The sequence below is a fragment of the Mustela putorius genome, unplaced genomic scaffold (assembly GCF_011764305.1).
Source record: "Mustela putorius furo isolate JIRA1106 unplaced genomic scaffold, ASM1176430v1.1 tig00003988_pilon_pilon_pilon, whole genome shotgun sequence".
Lineage (NCBI taxonomy): Eukaryota > Metazoa > Chordata > Mammalia > Carnivora > Mustelidae > Mustela > Mustela putorius.
In genome coordinates, this window is record NW_025422127.1 from 16,245,684 (window position 1) to 16,265,424 (window position 19,741).

General features: G+C 40.7%; 2 protein-coding genes across 27 annotated transcripts in view; one reads left to right on the plus strand and one right to left on the minus strand.

Annotated features, from left to right (window-relative positions):
- The window catches only part of DCP1B (decapping mRNA 1B), a 54,157-nt gene extending 45,574 nt beyond the window's left edge, over positions 1–8,583 (minus strand). Inside the window, exons 1-2 of the mRNA XM_004773750.3 lie at positions 8,302–8,583; positions 1,900–1,940 (exon numbers count right to left, since the gene is read on the minus strand). Coding sequence (XP_004773807.1) covers positions 1,900–1,940; positions 8,302–8,451 — 191 coding nt within the window. The 5' untranslated portion in view covers positions 8,452–8,583. The remainder of the gene's footprint in view (positions 1–1,899; positions 1,941–8,301) is intronic.
- CACNA1C (calcium voltage-gated channel subunit alpha1 C) overlaps positions 1–19,741 on the plus strand; it is a 735,043-nt gene that overhangs the window by 24,484 nt on the left and 690,818 nt on the right. The window lies entirely within an intron of this gene.

Here is a 19,741-nt window from a genome sequence, read left to right on the forward strand (position 1 = left end):
GAACATAATGTAAACCAAAGCAGCCAATGGCTCTTAGGCATTCCCACCACTTTTCTAATAAACCAACCTCCTCTACCTACCCCAATGGTCTTGCCCATCTGTTCCTTTCTTTCCACTCCCACTGTGGCTTCTGCCTCCACTGACACACTCTTCTGCCATCCTTGCACTGGGCCTGCAACCCGCCTCTCTGCAACATTCTCATTTTGCTTGTGTCTATATGGCTGACTCTTCTCTGTATCTCTGGTCGTGAAAACTCAACCACTAGCCCTCATCACTTTCTTCTCCTTCAGAGAACACTTGTACTCTCATGGCTTCAATGACCAGTTTAAGGCAGGTGACTCGAAGCTCTGTATCCCCATCCCTAACCTGGCCTGTGGAACCTGGCAGCTCATTCAAATGCCCTGATACTACACCAAAATCATTATTTCAAAATAAAATTATCTTCAAACCAGATTCTCCACCTCCTATCTTTCTATTCTGCTTATGGTTCTTTCATTCTTTGTCTTCTATTTCAAAATCGTAGTTTTTTTAAATTTCATCATTCCTTCTATATGTGCAATCTTTCAAGAAATTTGTTCAGTCTCAGCTTCTACCATTTTAGTTCATACTCTCATCATCTCATATCTACTCCACTGCAATAATTTTCTCATTGTTCTAAGTCCAACTTCTAGAACCAGTGCGTCCTCATAATGCTAATACACTGACTCTCCCCACACACTTTGCCATAACTCTGTTATTTCCCTGTTCATAAACCTTCAGTGACTCCCTACTGCTAAGAAAATAAATTGCAAAATCCCTGGTCTGACATTCCAAGCCAGCAAAATCTCTTTACCTTTACTGTCTTCTAACTGATATAAACCAGGATAAATTCTCTGCAGCCAAAAGTCGTTTTCTTTACTGTCCCTTCACCACACTAGGTCGTATGCCTCAGCTTTCTCCATCCTTCCTGCTGAGACAGCCCTTCCCTCTCTTCTGTGCAAGAGCTACCTTATTCCTGAGGCCTACTTGAGATGCACCAATTCGATAAAGTCTTCCATAATCACAGAAGCCCATTCATTCCTTATAACCTATCAACTGGAGCTAAGAATAGGCTATACATTGGGACTTATCTTTATTTTTTGGTTACTTTTATTTATTGTTGGGGGGGATGGTTTACCTTTAAACGTGAAAGGGTAAAAAAAAATGTGTGTGTGTACATGCACACACATGCATTTTCTGTCTCCCCAATGAAGCTGTTAGCTCTGAAGGGTTTGTACTAGCCCTTTGTATTTTATCTTCGTCCTCCAAATGAAAATAATGGACAGTTTACGTGAATGTTTATACGAATAAAACATTGAACTATTAAGACAATATGCATACTATGTGATATTAACAATTTCTCATACAAATGACAAAAAACGTGAATTTATCAAATTTATCCTAAAATATACTCTATTAACTATATAACAGAGGACTAAAAGACATCCTTAATTTTGGAGCACACTTCTTTAAAGAATCAATGACGGGGGGTGGGGGGAGTGACCAATAAAACCTTTTTCCAAATAGTAATTAAAATATCTAATATTCTTAATAGTGTACTTCTAGCTTCTTGCCAATGCATTATATTCAAGGACTCTGTACTACTCATTTGAATTAAAGGATAAATATTTAATACTGTTTTAAAAAGAACAAAGTTCTTCAATACTGGAGTTTAAATTACATTCTGAAATTAGTATTTCTCATACTATACCAGGTGACATTACTCAGTATTCCCTTCCTTGTATCACTAATAACTTCAAACCAAGATTCAGGTTTTTTCACTTCTCTGTGGAATAAAACTACATTTGAAGAGCAACACAACCAAATTAAAATATTCTTTGAAAGACTGTCAGTTTCTTCATAAAAGTAAAATATTCTTACCTTGTGTAAACAAATAAGGTTCCTTCCACATCAGTCTTTTCCTAAAAAACAAAACAAAACAAAACAGCAAAATGTGTATATTCTCTTCATTAATAGGCACTTTCACAGAAGTTAGAGAATAGTCAGTTTTAAGTAAGGCCAAATCCACTTAACAGCAGGATTTATTCTTAGGGAAAGGAGAAAGGCAGGTTTTCAGCCAGGTTGTGGCTCTGCTCATTAGGCAGCAGGAAGCAGTCCTTCTACTTTTGTCACTCACGAAATAAACCATCATTCTCTCTCTTTACCAAAGACAGGGACAGCAATACACCTCTGGCTAAAGCAATACAAAAATAAATACGCTCCACAGATTTCCTTTGAAAGAGGAGATAAGTGTGCTGCCTTGTCCTCTACCCTGTGACCTGGATATGTGGCTGCAGAAGTCACTAGTGTCTGCATTTCATTATCCCCTTCTTTATTTTCTCGGTTCATCTTCTATTGCCATTATCCTGTCACCAAGGAGAGCAGATCTTCTGTCAATAAGCCAACTTTGACTACAGCCCAGAAGAGAGCAACGATGCGGTAGTTTTCAGACAAATTAATCACCAACGTGGTGTGGAATATTTAGAGTCTCTATCGGATCTTTGAAATCAAGTTAGAAACATTGCTAAGCTAGGACTCAAGAAATCTGCCTGAGAGAAACTGGTTAAGTGGTAAAGTGAAAGTGATGAACTATCATTTCAGTTCATTTGGAAACGCTCTCTTCCATCTCTCCGAAGACAGGAGCCCAGGCCCTGGTGAAAACGTTCATTAGTACAATGTATAATTTAAAAAAAAGTTTCGTTTTAGCTAGTCATTAGATTATTATAACGCAGAATTTAAAAGGTACATTTGCTACTTATACGGTTTAGTTTCCCCATTCTACCTAACCTAATATTTAATTATTAATCTCTATTATGAAAATTATTCAAAATTTAAGTACTCTGTAGTTTTGGGGGGAAATGCACTCTTTAAGAACAAGGGTATATATAATATTAAATGATAACTTTTTAAAGGCACATAAAACATTGGAAGCATGACCCCCTCACATGTTCAAGTAATTTCGGCAATTCTCTTGGTCACCTTACTCCAGTGGGTCTTAAGGTATAGACCCCACATTGGCAGTATCAGCATCACTTGGGAACTTGATGGAAATGCAAATTATTGGGTTATTCCCCAGACCTACAGACTCAGACTACAGGGGTGATGTGCAGCAGCCTCATGTTCATTAAGCTGTCAGGTGATTCTGATGTGAAAACGGCTGCCTCAGTTAAGTAACATTCTCTGCCCAAAGAACTGTACTAGGAGTCCTGAAATCAAAATCCATTATGTCCCAAATTATGTCAAACATCATCAAATACTGTTTTTTTTAATCAATTTTTTTAAAGATTTTATTTATTTATTTATTTGACAGACAGAGATCACAGGTAGGCAGAGAGGCAGGCAGAGAAAGAGGGGGAAGCAGGCTCCCTGCTGAGCAGAGAGCCTAAAGCGGGACTCGATCCCAGGACCCTGAGATCATGACCTAGGCTGAAGGCAGAGGCTTAACCCACTGAGCCACACAGGAGCCCCACCAAACATTGTTGTTTAAGAGCTAATGGATATTAAATTACTTAGCAACAAGAATTTTACTCCTCATAGTAGAATATGTAATTAGAAATAAAGAATTTATAACAGTTAAAACAATTTTAGTCAATCTTTTCTCTAATACATACACATTGGTAAGATTACAGTTCATCCTTAAAATGGATTTATTATAAAGTTTGCATAAATCACTTCAGCGTCCTGTGAAAAATATCCTTACTTCTCAAGTGTGGCCCTTTCCCACTATGCTTTGAAAAACAGAGTCGAAATGAAAAAAAAAAATACAACAAAAAGATACAGAAACATTTTGACTTACCTTTCCTCCTGTACACAAACATGGTTAACTCTTAACTGTTGAGAAATCTATATGCTGGGTGCACTTTAAGTGGTAAGAATTACCTAAACTGCCACAATATTAATCACTGAGAAAATGGCCTCTATAGAACAATAAATAGTACCCAAACAGTCTAAAATTTGTAGCCATTCCTGAAGTTCAACCACTACAGTTGGCAAGTATTTACAGTCCACAGAACCTTCAAGAATAAATGTGTAAAAGTTAAATATCCTGTATTATTTCCTACTTTGATAAGAAGCTGAAACAGAGATACAGGTTAAGGAACATGCATCATGAGGACCACTTGCTGCAAGGCCAAACACTTCTGTTCTTCCAGTATTTGACCTCAGACTTTTTCATCTTAGCGATCCAAACACATAAAGCTAATAGCTTTTGAGTTGCTTCCCTTCCTCCTGAAGTAGCAATGGAAACTTTCTTTTCTTTTTAAAGAAAAAAGAAAAAAACTGCCCAATTTCAGTTTTGAAAAACCCAGAATCAGAAATGTAAAAGGCATGTCCTAAAATTGTCCTCCCAACTTGCAACATGCAATTTATTTTGATTCCACATATTAGTGAACTCAAACAATATCAGAACCTTTCTCTGACTTATTTCACTTAGCATAGTGTCCTCAAGGTAATGGACCCCACCTCTTCATTGAAAGTGTTAAAGAATTTGTGGCCTCCTTCAACTGCAACAGGTTCATAAAAAGTTTGAAATTCCCCGACTGGCTCAGGGCAGACTCCCACAGCCCAGTACCACAGGCCTAGTCTCCCTGTAGAATAAACATCAAGCAACAGCTTTCTAGAGTTTTCTTTGGGATCCAGACACATAACTGGGAAAGTCTGTACAAACAAAATCCACTGTGTACTTTGCCCACCAGGAGCACTGTCGGCAGCACTAAGGTGTACAGGGGATTTCTTAAATCTTGCTTATGAATACCTGGAATGGGATTCTTGCCAGGTCACATGGGGCTAACCAGTTTATTATTCCATGTCTCTGTTTCTTCACTGAAGAGAGATAACTAGCCTGTACCACTCAGATCTTTTGATTAAAAAACATATTTTAAGTGCCTAGATAAAAGGGGCTCTGGAAATGTAAATTATGATCTATCAAGGTTGAAACAGCTCAAACTGATGCATTTTCCTAGCCCCTCCGGTGTTGTCTAAGGGCAACCAGATTTTTTTTTTCCCCTTTTCAGGGCAAAGCTTAGGTTTGGGGTTTTGGAGTATAGTTAGAACAAGTTTTTATTAGATCCTCCAGGCAAGGAGGACTTCTATGTTAAATTATTAGTTTATAGTCCAGGGGAATTTTGGCTAGAATTTTAAAAGTACAATTTAATGACTCAATATTACACTCTATTATAAAATCTAACATGTATTAAAAAATTAAGCAGATCAAAATTTAAAATAGTAAGATGGAATATAAAATTGTGTTAGTTGGCAAATTATTGGGACTCGGTACAGCATTTGACACTTTTGAAACCACCCAAAGCAATCTCTGTAATTATCTATGTTAACACAATAAAAAAGTAGGCCTCCACTTATCCCCATAAACCTCTCTCAATCATGCACATAGCATGTAAGTCACCTATAAGTCCTTAACAAAGCAATGCCTGGACTTCACATCCTGAGATACTCATCTGGCAAGTTACACTTTTTAAACCCCCAAGTGATTTTGATACACAGGAAACTGAAAAACACTAGCTAGAAACAGGACAACAGTCACTCTAAGGCAGTTTCTCAAGCTCAGCACTTCTGACATTTGGGGCCAGATAAATCTTTGTCATGGTGGCTCGTCCTGCATAAAGGATATTTAGCAGCATCCCCAACCTCCATCCTTCGGATGCCAGTAGTATGTTCCTTCTTAGTGTGACAACCAAAAATTCTGGTCACTGTGCCAGATGTTCCCTGGAGACGAAAGCAAAACTAGCTACGAACCACTGCTCTAAGGACTGAGAGGTGAAAATCCATTCTTCAAATGACATGTAGGTACTTGGGGGGAGCAGTCTTTCCAGATTATGAATGGGAAGTAGTTCTGTTAAATTCCTATTCCAGGCAGGACATAATCTTTCTTAATCCTTCCTTCAAACACCTCATTTTCTGTCTACCCTTCATTCCTAATACCTCCTGCTCTGAACACCTGAAGTCATTCTTCATCTATTTCAGTGTAGTAAGAACTCCCCTTCTTTACCTCCCGTCTGCTTTCTTGCATATATACTTTCACTTCCAATCTCAAGAATGTTCTTTCTGCTTTCAGTAGGTTTATGTTCAAAAGGCTCTCATCCAGAGGCCCTGAGTGATGGCGTATGGAGTCAGGGGTGACAAACTGTTCACCCTCAGCAATTGCTCTGCATCTGAACTAGGTCTCTTTTTTCTGGCTACCACAGCCTTGAAGATTAGTACTTTGAAAGAATGACCTCTTACTGAATGAATTATGCCCTGTTTGAAGGCAACAAGTACAGGAAGCAGGAAAACATAACTCCTGTAAATAATGCATTGTGACACTTCTACCTTTTGATGAGGCTTTAGAAGGACTTTACTGGCTATATAATAAACCTCTAACTATCTGAACAGGTATCTATCACAGAGATCCTGTCAAAAGCCTATAGGAGACAATTGTTTTCCAAGAGGAATGCTGTCCCCTACATGTTAACAATTTCTCAAGATTCCTCAGACTCTAATCCCACTGTTAGGTAGGCTCACATTACTGTACATCTGACTCTTTATCTCCCACAAAACTACCTTGACAGAATTAACACAGTATGCCTTTGGCATCTTCTTATACAGCAGTGTAATAGCAATGCAATATGTAGAGTATCTTTGTATTTTTTCTAAATTGCCACTGATGAAATCACCCAGTACATTGCTCAATGTTCCTTACATAAAGACCCAGGTGACAAGTTCCCCCGAAAATGAGGAGGAAATAAGTAAGCTCTCTGCTGACCAAGTGTTACAGACTGGTGAATATTAAAGACGTCTCCCCGTTTTCCTTTTCTGCTTGACAACTAGGAGTAGAGACCTAAATTCCTTGCTCTGTTCCAGCAAAATTCCTAACTTAAGACCTTGGGGTAATGGGTTGCCTGGGTGGCTCAGTCCTTAAGCGTCTGCCTTTGGCTCAGGTCATGATCCCAGGGTCCTGGAATCCAGGCCTGCACCAGGTTCCCTGCTAAGCAGGGAGCCTGCTTCTCCCTCTCCCACTCCCCCTACTTGTGTTCCCTCTCTTGCTGTGTCTGTCAAATAAATAAATAACATCTTAACAAAAACAAAAAAAAAGAACTTAGGGTAAAACTATTTTCATCTCTCCCATTCTAGGGCCTCTTTTTAAAATCTTTTTACTTCTCCTAATTATTTTCAGGTGAGTTTTTAAATTACAGAGTGGTCAAGGTCCACACTAGAGAGAAGTGGGCTATGTAAATGAATGCAAATGTTAAAAAATATATTAATTTGTTCAATATGCACGTTTTCCTTGGATTGAATTTTGATGTCTTAGAGAATACATTTAAAAATCACCTGAAATTCATTCATCCTGGCCCAGTTTTTTATACTGTTTTCCAACTTATTTTAAAATGATGGATGGCTATGTAATGGATGGATTATTATTTGGGACAAAAATTATTATGAGGAAAAGAAAAATTACATTTCCCTCTATTCAAGTGGGTTGTTACAAAATTTCACACGCAGTAATTGCTGCAAAGGACTGAAGTGTTTTAGGCTCCTACCCCACTGTAATTGTGAGGAATTTCACAATTTCATCCCATTGCTATTTATTGGGTTTCTGCTTTGAGAAGTGCACTAAATAATCCGGCTCCCTAACGGACTCAAATTTCAAACTCATTCTGGTCTTGGTAGGCTGTGGTGTAACGGTATTTCCAAGAGAGGCAACCTCCTTCGAAGTGTTAGACCCAGCCCCCATTTTGTCCTCTATTTGCCGATGTTTGCTCTTTTCTCGGTTGTATTTCCTGAGTTCACAAGTCCAATTTCTCCCCTCTGCCATGGTCTGACTCCTCTTCGTCCCATCTAAGACTGATGTTTCAGAACCAGAACTCGGCTTTTTCCTTCGTCCCCTACCCTTGCCTCCCCTACAGCCACGTTTCACTGTGACAGAATCCTGCTTCACTTTCTCAAACTACAGCAGTTTTCCGCCCTCAAGGCATTAGGTCCCCCTCCTTCCTTCAGCTCCGGGTCCCGTCCCTGATCCGTCTGGTATCCCCACGTGGGGTGTCGTAGATATTTAAGTCTTTTCCCCAACTTCAGGTGGCTTCTCAGAGCGGCTTCCCTCTCCCCCAAACCCCCGGCCTAGGGGTCTAGTTGCCACAACTTCGCCCTCAGGCCGCGATCACCACCATCCACCTCCATCCACCTCCAGAACGTCAGCGTCTCCTCCCCCTCACTGGGTTCTGGAGCCCCGAGTCTGACGACCCCGTCCCCACCCTCGCCCTGCCTGCACGGCCCCGTCGCGTCCGCACGCACCCACTCGTTGGCCCGATGGCCGAAAGTGTACAGAGCCACCTGGCTGGCCACGTCCACGATGCGGTTGATATAGGGGTCGTGGCGCTGCAGGGCCGCCAAGCTGATGTCGCGCCCCTTTCCCACCAGGCCGCCCGCCGCCACGGCCGCCATCTTCCCTCCCTCCCCGACATCAACCCAGGGTTGTCGGAAGCCACTCTCAATAGATCGCAGAAAGAGCGAGCCGCCTCGCAACCGAAAACAGGCGGCGACCGCAGGGCCGAGGAGGCCTTCCTTCTCCAGCCATGCCCCCGCCCCCACCTCCGGTGACGGACGCAAGACATTACTAATCGATGGCCGCGCTCCCGCCCCCGACAATCGTTGCCGGGGGCAACCGCAAGCCCGGGCTAGAGGTCGGAACCACCATCCCCTTTCCCAAGCGCTGTTTTCTTCTTACGTGAGTCTTGGAGCTGCACGCGCGCTTGGGTGTATCGCTTGGATGTGTTCGACGCCTTGGAGTGTCTTTGGCGTGCAGTGATCAAACCTGTAATAATAAATAAACGTCAAAAACTAGTAACTGAAGAGAAAGGGAACTGTGATTTCTGTATGTACAAACACCCAGTGGTTCTCAAAACACGGAATTCCCCCGGGAATTCCAGAGACCCTTTCAGGGGTCTGCCTTGTGAAAACTATTTTCATGACAATACTAGGATTTCTTTGCCTCTTTCACTGTGTTGATATTTGCACCAGTGGTGCAAAAACAATGGGGAGTAAAGTCAGGCGTCTTAGAGTGATTCAAGGCGGAGCACCGCGGCAAAAGCCAGTGTCGCTTGAGGATGTTCTTCATAAAGCAGTAAAAATTATTAATTTTATTAGAATTCAGCTTTTTGCTTCAGTTTTTAAAGATTTATTTTTTGAGAGCGAGAGAGCGAACGGGTATGCGAGTGGAGGAGGGGCAGAGGGTGAGAATCTGAAGCATGACTCCCGGCTGAGCCCTGATTCCCCGAAAGGAGCATCCCCTTCATCTCCCCACCTTGAGATCAGGACCTCAGCTAAAAAAAAAAACCAAGAGCCCCTGGCTCAACCAACTGAGCTACCCAGGCGCTCCACACTTTTTAAATTCTGTGTCAAAACACAAGAAGTATGTGCAAAGCACCTGTGCTGAACACAGGAGTACCACATACTCGTCCCTAGGAAACCACTTCTGTGCTTGAGTTGCAAGCTGAACTAATATTTTTATTTTCACGGGACACTATTTTTACTTGAAAGAAAGATGGACTAACTATGGTTATTCAGACAGGTATTCGATAGGCATTTTTTAAAAATATTTTATTTATTTATTTGACAGAGAAAGATCACAAGTAGGCAGAGAGGCAGGCAGAGAGAGAGGGAAGCAGGCTCCCCGCTGAGCAGAGAGCCCGATGCGGAACTCGATCCCAGGACCCTGAGATCATGACCTGAGCCTAAGGCAGCGGCTCAACCCACTGAACCACCCAGGTGCCGCTCCATAGGCATTTTTTCGAAAATAAATCATGTGCCTCTGTCACTTCCAGGAAAACAAGGACCATTATTGTTACCAGTAATAATTTTTGAGCTTTCAACTGAAAAATAGAAGTTTAGTAAATATGTATCTGCTACCAGGAGTTGGACGGCTTCTCAGTATTTAAAGTCTTTTCTGATGAGGTCAGTGGGCATTTAGAAAGTCTGTGATAAGGGATTTGGTCCTTAAACATTGGGGATGGGAATATTGTCAGTCTAATACAGGCATAACTGATTGTACAATTTTGTTAAAATCTTTTGGCAAGCGTTTAACATTTCTTTTGTAAAGGAATTTACCTTCAAGCCTTGGGGCCTATGAGCAAAGTCTACCTTTCCCAATAACTCAGGGAATATAAATACAACCCAGTTGGCTCCCAAGTAGTTGGTCCAGTGCCTTGTGAGTAGAAATTTAGAAATGCTTATTTTATTGCACTCCACCACGAGTTAGTTGCATTTACTCATGTAATGTCTTTTTTTTCTTTTTAAGAGTGCATGACTTATAGAATACTGAAATCCAAGTTGAGATAAAAGAGGATACAATAGTAAGTCCTGATCTTTCAGAGTTTACTCAAGAAGATAGGAAAAAATAGGAAGTTTTTTTTTTAAACTTTCTATATTGTAAGAAAAAAAAGAAAAGGGAAAACCCTTGAAGATTATAAGTCATACAGAAAACAAAGATACATAACATCGCAATGACTTCAGCATTGCCATATTGTTCATTTCCTGGCCCACAGAGCTTTGTTCTCTTTTTTAAAAATTCTTTTTTCCCCAAATTCTTAAAGCTCCATCCTTCTAGGATGAAGACAGACTTCTGCCTCCTTTCTTCTTGAATAACCTGTGTAAAATCAGGTCATTGTTACTTACCTAAACATACTAAGTTGCAGGCTCTATGTTAGCAAAAGACCATTTATAATTGGTTAATTATTTAATACACATAACATTAACTTCCATTGGTTTCCACAGTGCTGGCACACTTCCACTGTGTTTCTGGAGGTCTCATTATAATACCTCAAATAGCTATTCATGACTTTGGGTTTTCATGATGATTTTATAATTGTCATTACAAGATAAAATATGTGTTAACACTTGGTATTTAAAGTTGTATACCAGAATTTGAAACAAATTTGTAGTATGAAAAAAAAAATAATGTCCAGGTCTATGATTTTTATACCATTGCAATGACTAAGATAAAATTCACCACATAATCCACCAAGATAATTGTGGGAAATTAGTATGCTTCAGTTATTTGAAAATAGGATATAATCATCAAAACATTGAAAATGTTCGGTTTTATAGCTATGTGTGCTTGTATACAAATATAAACTGACTTTTTATGGTATAATAATCTGAAACATAAATATACAGTCTGCTTTTCTACTCTTTTCTTTGTTGTGTAAATGTCCCCTAAGTTTTACATTTCCTACTCTATTCCTAGAGTAGAATGTGTTGGAATAGAGAGGAAAGAGCAGCTTTCAGGATGCCCCCTAAGAGTGTGTGATTGTAAAATGATTTAAACAACCTCTGATGGTTTGCTTGTGCTGCCTGTATGAATCGTCCTTTTTGCTAGGAATTTTGTACTAAAATATGATAGAAATGAAGAATTAAGGAAAGCCTTCTTTCTCCTAGTGGTGGGAAATGGTTTGAAACTTGTTATCAGTTGTTTTCAGGTCATGGTTCATTTCTTTGTTAGGAAACAATATACAATGGGAGAGACACCCCTTGGAAAGGGGAACTACTCTAACCTCTTTTTATCTATATAAATTTCAACAAGTGACCTCACCTTTAATTTGGGGATCCTAACTGATATCTGTCCTACCAATTTTGTGGGATAAATGGAATCAAGTTAGAAAGCATATTCGAAAAAGATTTTCAATTTATCAAATGTTCTGCAAACAAAAAAGCTATTATTATTATTACTACTACTACATCATTATTAGCATTATGTTCAACACTGTTAATATTTTTTTTTAAAGATTTGCTTATTTTTTTTTTTTAGAGAAAGAGCACACACGCTTGAGCAGGGGGAGGGGCAGAGAGAGAGGGAGACAAGCAGACTCCTATCTGAGTGCAGAGCCCTACCCTAGGACCCAGAGATGATGACCTGAGCTGAAACCAAGATAAGATGCTCAACCAACTGAACCACCGAGGCACTCCTGTTGCTATTATTTCTAACAGAAGTCTAGAAGGATCCTTCGTGTCCAATTACCTCACCAATACTCAGTTCATTTCAACAAAATTCTGCGTGACAAGGAGTTCCCTAATTCCCCAGGCAGTTCATTACCAGGATTTTAATAAGATGGAGAATGTGAGCTAAAACATACTTACCAGAAACTTCACAAACAGAGTAAGAAATAATATAGGAGATAGAAGTCTTGTGTTCCATGAGACTGCAAAGTAGTAAGTATGAAACAGCCATCAGAGAGCCCTGAAACAGAATGAGAAGGGGCAGGCGTGGGGAAGAAAGGGGCCTGTTGGTTGAGATTTTGCTCAACTTGAATTTCTCCAATCTGGACCTAACCACAGTCTGGATTAAGCCTCTGCCAATCCGGCCTGGAGCAGACCTGGGCCATTAGAGCTCTTTGGAGTAGGGAGACCACATTACCCATTCTCTTCTAATCTCACTTTGCCTCTCTGCCAGTCGCACTAAACCTATTCACTTTACCTCATTTTTTAGGGTCAGGCTTACTGGACATAGAGGACCTCTACATGAAACATGTCTTCCCAGTTGCTTCCTAATGCCTGGAACATACTAAAACATAAGGAAGTGCCTTTAATTCCACATGAAGAGATTATAGGCTTTAAATACCAAGGCCACCGTGGTGACTAACATCTGTGAGTCTCAGCGCCTTAGTGCTAAGAGGGAGGGAGAGCAAGATGTGGAAAGGGCTCATTGAGATAGCAGAAGACAGATCTTCCCATTTTACAAGTGTGCCGTGGAAGTGACCGTAGATGTTGCAGAGACCACCCGCCCAGTCTCTACCAACACAGGCAGCTCTGCATCATATGATTCAGGAAGCTGTTGTTGAATATGGCCAATTTCACATAAGGGAGTTTTGTCCTGGGACAGAACAGGGTGTGGGGAATTGCTGGGTGGATTGCATATTAGGACAGCAAACTGAGTTGCATCTCCCATTACCTAGCTGTGTGGGGGGCTAGCTGGGTCACCATAGCAGCACCAACACCAAAGAGGGATGACCTTATGATTATTTGATTTGGGTAGAGTCCCACAGTTCTAGGCAAGCCACATGCCTTCTCTGTGGAATAAAGTGGTGAATCAGAAGGATGCTCCCCACTCTAAATTGCATGGCTCTCTATGGAGCCACCTCCATTCATCTCAAATGCAGCTCTCTTTACAAACACGTGGATGAGCCCAGAAACAATAATGACTAGTCTGTTTGATGCACATTGAAATTAGGCCAAGATAGTAGTCCATTAAGGACTTATTAACATTATTTCAAAACTAAGGGCTGAATGTTTAAATCAAGAAAGAGAAAAGGTGTTTTCCTTCATTCATGGTGCTCTTTCGTTCTCAGAAAGAAGCAGTCACTATTGGGAGGAAGGGATGTGTATCCTGACTACCCTTTAGGTGAACCTATTGCCAGCGGTGATCAGCTTTCTCTTCAGATTTTTAATTCAGGTGAAATGCATATTTCAAGTTACCTTGATGATCTACAGGGCAGTCTAGGGGAAGCAATCAGAAAAAAAGTATCAGGGACTGCTAGATGGAATGCATTTGAAGAATTTTCTGATTACTTATTATCGATGCAACCTACCATGTCAGCTCTTCACTTTGTGATTGATTTTTCTCTTTTTAAACTGATGTGTGAAGCCCCAAAGGAAAATGAATGGCAAAATATTGTGCTGAACTAAACTTAAGTCCAAGGTAAGAGGCTGTGGAAAAACACTTGGCTTGGTCAGGAGCTAGGACTGTAAAAATGGGCTGGAGACTTGAGGGGGAGGCAGAGAAGCTGCTGATGGAATGCTGAGATTTCAAAACATCTCCCAACCTAGCCCCTCAAGCCTATCTTATATACTCTCCATTGGGTTGACAAGCCCATAGGCCAAATCTGGCCCTCTGTCCGATTTATAAACAAAGTTTTATTGGGACACAATCAAGCTCAATGTATTGATAGACGCCATCTAAAATAAAACAGCACAGTTGAGTGGCTGCAGTGAGAACCAGATGACCTGCAAAGCCTAAAATATTTACTCTTAGTTCCCTTTCAAAAAGTTTGCTGACCACTGATGTATTTGTTAAACAAATCAATAAGTAACTTATGTCAGTAGGCACCCAGTTTGTGGGTGACAAAGTATGAGACCCAGTTTTATTCTTAAGGAACTTAAAATCTAGTTAAGGAGACAAAGCTTAAGCATATGTGATAAAATGTTGAACAATAAAACATAATATATAATCAAGGGTTAAACTGTGACGGGTAGACAAGTACCAGAATTTGAAGAAAGGCAGGGAGGATCTGTGAGTCCTCTAGGAGTTCGAGCAGGCACTGTTTAATATAATAAAGTTCCAGAATACCATAAGAGCTTGGATGGTCCTTTGAGATCCTCTGTAATTGGATTTGACCTGTATTTCTACTCTAGTGTCATTTAAGTCACTGATATTTTTGGCCCTGTACTTTGGGGATGTCTTTAATGACCAGAACTATTTCTGAGTAAGTTTCACTGACTGATTTTTCTGGGATTTGGAATTCCTTCAATATCCCCAAACTACAGAGAATGTAATTCAGTCATAGTGGCATAATGTCTTTCTTTTTTGAAGAAAATATAGTATAATGAGAAGAACGTGAGTTTTGGAGTCAGAGACTCCCTGATCTAGATCTTGGTCTCCTCTCCGCCTTGCTATATAACCTTGGGGGTTCTGTTAAGCTCGGGGCCTCAGTTTCTTCACCCACAAAATAAGGACAATAATAACACACACATCTTCAGGTTGCTGCAAGAACTAAATCAAATAATTCATGAGAAGCGCTTAGAATCTAAAGTGTCTGGTACAAAGATGGAGCTCTATCAATGTTTTTACGGTTGGCCGTTGCTTTTGATAACAGCAAGATTTATGCCCTGGACAAGAGAGTCCCACATCCAGAATGAAAATTAGTGCTTTATCATTTATAAAGGCACTTTGCATATGGTAAACAAATGTACTAATGCAAAGTGTGGAATTACTTCTCCCCCTTCTTAGTTTGCTAATGGTTGTGATTCTTAATTTTTAACATTATCCCCATTGCCAGGCCCCTAATTTATTTCTAGGATGTCCTTGGGAACTTGGGGGCAGGGAGGAGTATATAAAACATGCAAATTCAGATCTACACGCTGGTGTACTAAGGGGTCTTGAGTACTTTTGGGGGTCTGTATTAACTGTCTTTGGAGGTGAGGCTGGCTGGCAGTGGTACTAGCCTTGTGGTTTGGGGATCAGCATCCGTAGGTTTTCTCCTATTTCTGAGACTATGGGAGAAATCATTTGGTAACCAGACCAATGTTTCTTATTTGTAATAGAGAATAATGACATTCAGTTTTGTAACTGGAGTATTCCTGAAAGAGCTCTTTGACACACTTTAAGTATTTTGATGTCATCATAACCTATGAGGCTTTAAAATCAGGACTGTCCAAAGAAAGCTGTGCTTCCTCTGTGGATAAAGCCTGATGAGAGCATTGCTTTTTGTTTCCTTTGAGGTAATTTGAAGATTAAAGGGCAAGGTGTTTTCTACATTTCCTATTGGTAATAAGCAGCCTTCTACAGCTTTGACCTTCGCTACTGTTACGGACTCCTAGGAGCAGTGCCTGTGACCCCAGCCAGCCTGGTTCACGCCATTCCGGGGATCACTGCCTCCAGGTGCTTTAGTACAGCTTCAGAGAACTGCAAACACTGAATCCATAGTTTGGTTTTGTTGCTTTTGTTAAGAATTATATGGGCTTTATAAGAAAACAAGAAAATGTCAGGAAAACAAACATGTTTATTTAACCCAAATAAGCCACAATTAGTCTAAACTGTGAGAGCTCTTGTAATAAGTAGGGCAGCTCCTGTCTCCCTAGTTCCCTGTGAAGTAGGTAGCAAGTATCGGTGTATTCATTTGTCAGATAGCCTTTATGTGTAATCATTTATTCGCTCATTGAACATTTAGTAGGCTCTTATAAAGGAACAGGCACAGGACTGGGAGCTGAGACTACTACAGTGAACAAGACAAGCATGCCCTGCCCTTCTGGAGAGTAGAGTCAAACCGGGAAGATGGACACCTAAACAGGTAATGACAATCAGGTGGGGTCGGCGCCATGTCAATAGTTTAGGAGCACATGGTGGAAGTACAAGGAAGCCTTCGGTTCCTTTAAATGATTTGCCAAGAATAATAAAATGAAGGTTTGTACATCCTCTCTTTGACCCAGACCAGGGTGGAATGGGCCTAAAAGTCAGAGACTGGGCCCTGGTCATTCTGACACCATGAGTTTTCTTGGGTGGTTTCAGCTTTTTGTCTTAGAGAGGCAGTAGAGATTGTCTAAGTAATGGCACAGACATCGTATCCCAAAGCCATGTTGCTCCTCTCTGGCCTTGGAGCAGAGCAGACTAAGTAAGACCCTCCCAAGGGCAATCCTTCTTCCTTGGGGACTACCGAGTCCTGGCCCCATATTCTTCTGTATGAATAGTAGGTTCTCGAACTACCAGTAGTTTTCATCTGCTCGGCCCTCCCTCATTCTTCTCCTAGGGGTTTCCCTTCTGGAGAGGACACATTGTATTCTCTACTTCTTCACACTTGTCACCCTGAGGCAAGGCAGAGAACCCACTGTCATCTACGAAAGGGCTAGTTTACTAGTCAGTAGAGCCTCCTATACCCTGTCCCTTTCCCCAATGCAAAAACGATCATCTTCAAGTAGGGCTAGCAAGGTGTACTCATTGGGCTACATTTATTCTTTCTTATTCTTCCTAAGGAGTTACACAGTTTTTATTCCTTCACTGCATTTTGTGAAGTAAACTATAGTGCTGGTTTGTCATAGCCCCAATTTCCCTTCAGTAGGGGCTAAAAAATCCAGGAGAATGCTGGCTGGAAGTCCGCATATGGGGATCCCAGGAGACCTTCTTTGCCCTGCCTTAAGTTAAGAGTTGATAAAGGGCAGGGATAATTCCTAGACATTCCAGCTTGAATTATCACCAAGATAAGCAGTTTCAGCCATTTCTTTTTAGGGAAGAAAACTAAAGAAGCAGCTTTTTTGAGGTAACATCAGCTTAGCGGAGAGAGAGTGTAGAGCAGACATTCTCAACCCCGGCTGCACATCATAACTGCTTGAAGGTATTTGAAAAGAAGTACCAATGGCCAAGGCTCATCCAGACAAGTTAATCAAACTCTCCAGTTGGGTCTTGGTAAATTTCCTTAAAATGAGTCTAACTGCTGACTGGTTCAAGAGCCACTGGACAGCCTGGTTGGCAGCCTCTGTGCCAAGGACAAACTTCCTGGGTTTGAATGTGGCTCAGCCAGTGTGGGTCATTCCTCATCCCATGTCAACCTCAGTTTCCTTCTCTATAAAATGAGGTTCCTAATGAATCTGACTTTGGACAGTTGTTGTTGAGGATTAAATATGAGGAAAGCACCTGAAACCTATCAAGTACTCAATAAAAAACAGTAATGACAAAACAGGACTAGACCAGGCAATGCTCTGTCCACCATGATCATTTATTAAGGCCTGTGGTGATCAATTCTGCAACAAACGGGCTGCTGCATCCTTTAAATGATCCACTTTATTAAAAAATGACATGAATGGCCTTGTTTCTCAAATAAGGAAGAGTATTCCTTATTTTAAGCTTCTTAAACCTCATTCTGTTTAATGTCTCCCGGCTGGTATAATTTATTTATTTGTCCATCCATTTGTTCTTTGATTTGACAAACATTTGTCATGTTTCTATTAGATTGCCAAGTACTATCTAAATATCATCAATATAACAAAAATTAAAAACAGGCCCTATTTTCCAGGGGCTTAAGTTTGATGGAGGGGATACATGGAGACAAATCACCGAACACTGTCTTTACTATGACAATAGATTTATAAAAATAAATAAGTACAGTTCTAAGAAGAGTTTCTGGTCCTCCAGGGAATCTGGGTGACCAAAATACTATTACAATTTTGGTGAAAGGTGTCAGATGCTGGCTTCAGCCCAAGATATTCTGATTTAATTGATAGGTATGTGACCTAAGCATAAGGAGTTTTAAAAGCTTCCAGCTGATGTTAACGTATGTTCAAGTTTGGGAGCCACTGATTTAGGAACTTCTTACTCATCAAGGATACAACTCTAGATAGACTGGAGCTGCATGCTTAGGAGGCTTATGGACATGCCTTATACTTTGGGATTGGGAGTTTATTCTCTAGGCAACAGGCTGCAATTGAAGAGAGAGGTGACATATGATTTGCAGAAAGATAATTCTGGCTGCAATGTAAAAAATGGCTGGAGACAGGATAACCCACTGGGGAGAAGAGATGACACCAAGGGCCTAAATTAGACTGGGATGGTGGGACTCTGATGCCAGGTATCAAAACCCTGGGCCTATCGGGGAAAGGAACAGGAGTCAGAGCAATGGAAATATTTTGCTTCTGCTGGTTTTCAGCTTTGAAATTGAATTGCCATCTTGGTAAACATCTAAAGAATTCAGTGGATATGGGATGCCTGGGTGGCTCAGTTGGTTGGACGACTGCCTTCGGCTCAGGTCATGATCCCGGAGTCCCGGGATCAAGTCCCACATCGGGCTCCCAGCTCCATGGGGAGTCTGCTTCTCCCTCTGACCTTCTCCTCGCTCATGCTCTCTCTCACTGTCTCTCTCTCTCAAATGAATGAATAAAATCTTTAAAAAAAAAAAAAAAAAAAAAAAAAAAAAAAAAAAAAAAAAAAAAAAAAAAATTCAGTGGATATTCCATAAGTTGGTCTTTAAATGAAGACAGCCCCTTCAAGAATTCTCAAGCTTTTATGGGTTTCAGAATGACACAGAGGTGGGTTTTTGCCCTTAAAAAATAAAGGGATGCAGATTCTGTAATTATTCAGTTAATTGTGGCAAAGTAGATCATTAAGCTCCCAAATAGACTTTTTGGAGGGAGGGGGCAGGAATGGTCTGGCTACTTACATTGATCCAATTACCTGGATAATTGCCAAATATCCACTTACCATTGTGAAGTGAAGATTTTTTAAAAAATTTTTTGCCTTATCTAATGCTTCGTGTAATCAAAATGTATTTTTATTGTTGTTGGGTTTGTGGAGCTAATGTGACTCTGGTGGCGAGATGACTGGGTTCATTTGTCTCGTGCTCCATGAAATTCAGTTGTCAGTCAAGTCCTAATGCCAGACTCATAAAAGTCATATGTTTTAAAACATAAAAATCGGGGCACCTTGGTGGCTCAGTGGGTTAAAGCCTCTGCCTTCAGCTCAGGTCATGATCTCAGGGTCCTGGGATCGAGCCCCGCATCGGGCTCTCTGCTCAGCAGGAGCCTGCTTCCTCCTCTCTCTCTCTGCCTGCCTCTCTGCCTACTTGCGATCTCTGTCAAATAAATAAATAAAATCTTAAAAAAAAAAAAACATAAAAATCATTCTTTGCTCAAGAGTCATGCAAAATCAAGCACCCGGCCAGAGTTTGAAGATTCCTGGTCTAAACTTTGCACAAAACAACACATAGAAGGCTGATTTGCAGCATTTGCTGATTTCCCTGCTGTAGCTATCTTACTCTGGCTTGATTTCACATAGCAATGCTAACGTCACCGGCTGCAGAGTAAGGGAGAGGTGCTCAGTAGCCTATGGTTTCCACCGTTTAACAGACGTAATAATGCTAAGAACAAAGATAATGATAAAATGTAGTAAAGAGTTCGGAAGTAATGAGGTTTTGACTATCTCTCCCTTTTGTTTTTGATGCAACTTATTTAGTTGTAAGCTTACATAATTTGATACCTG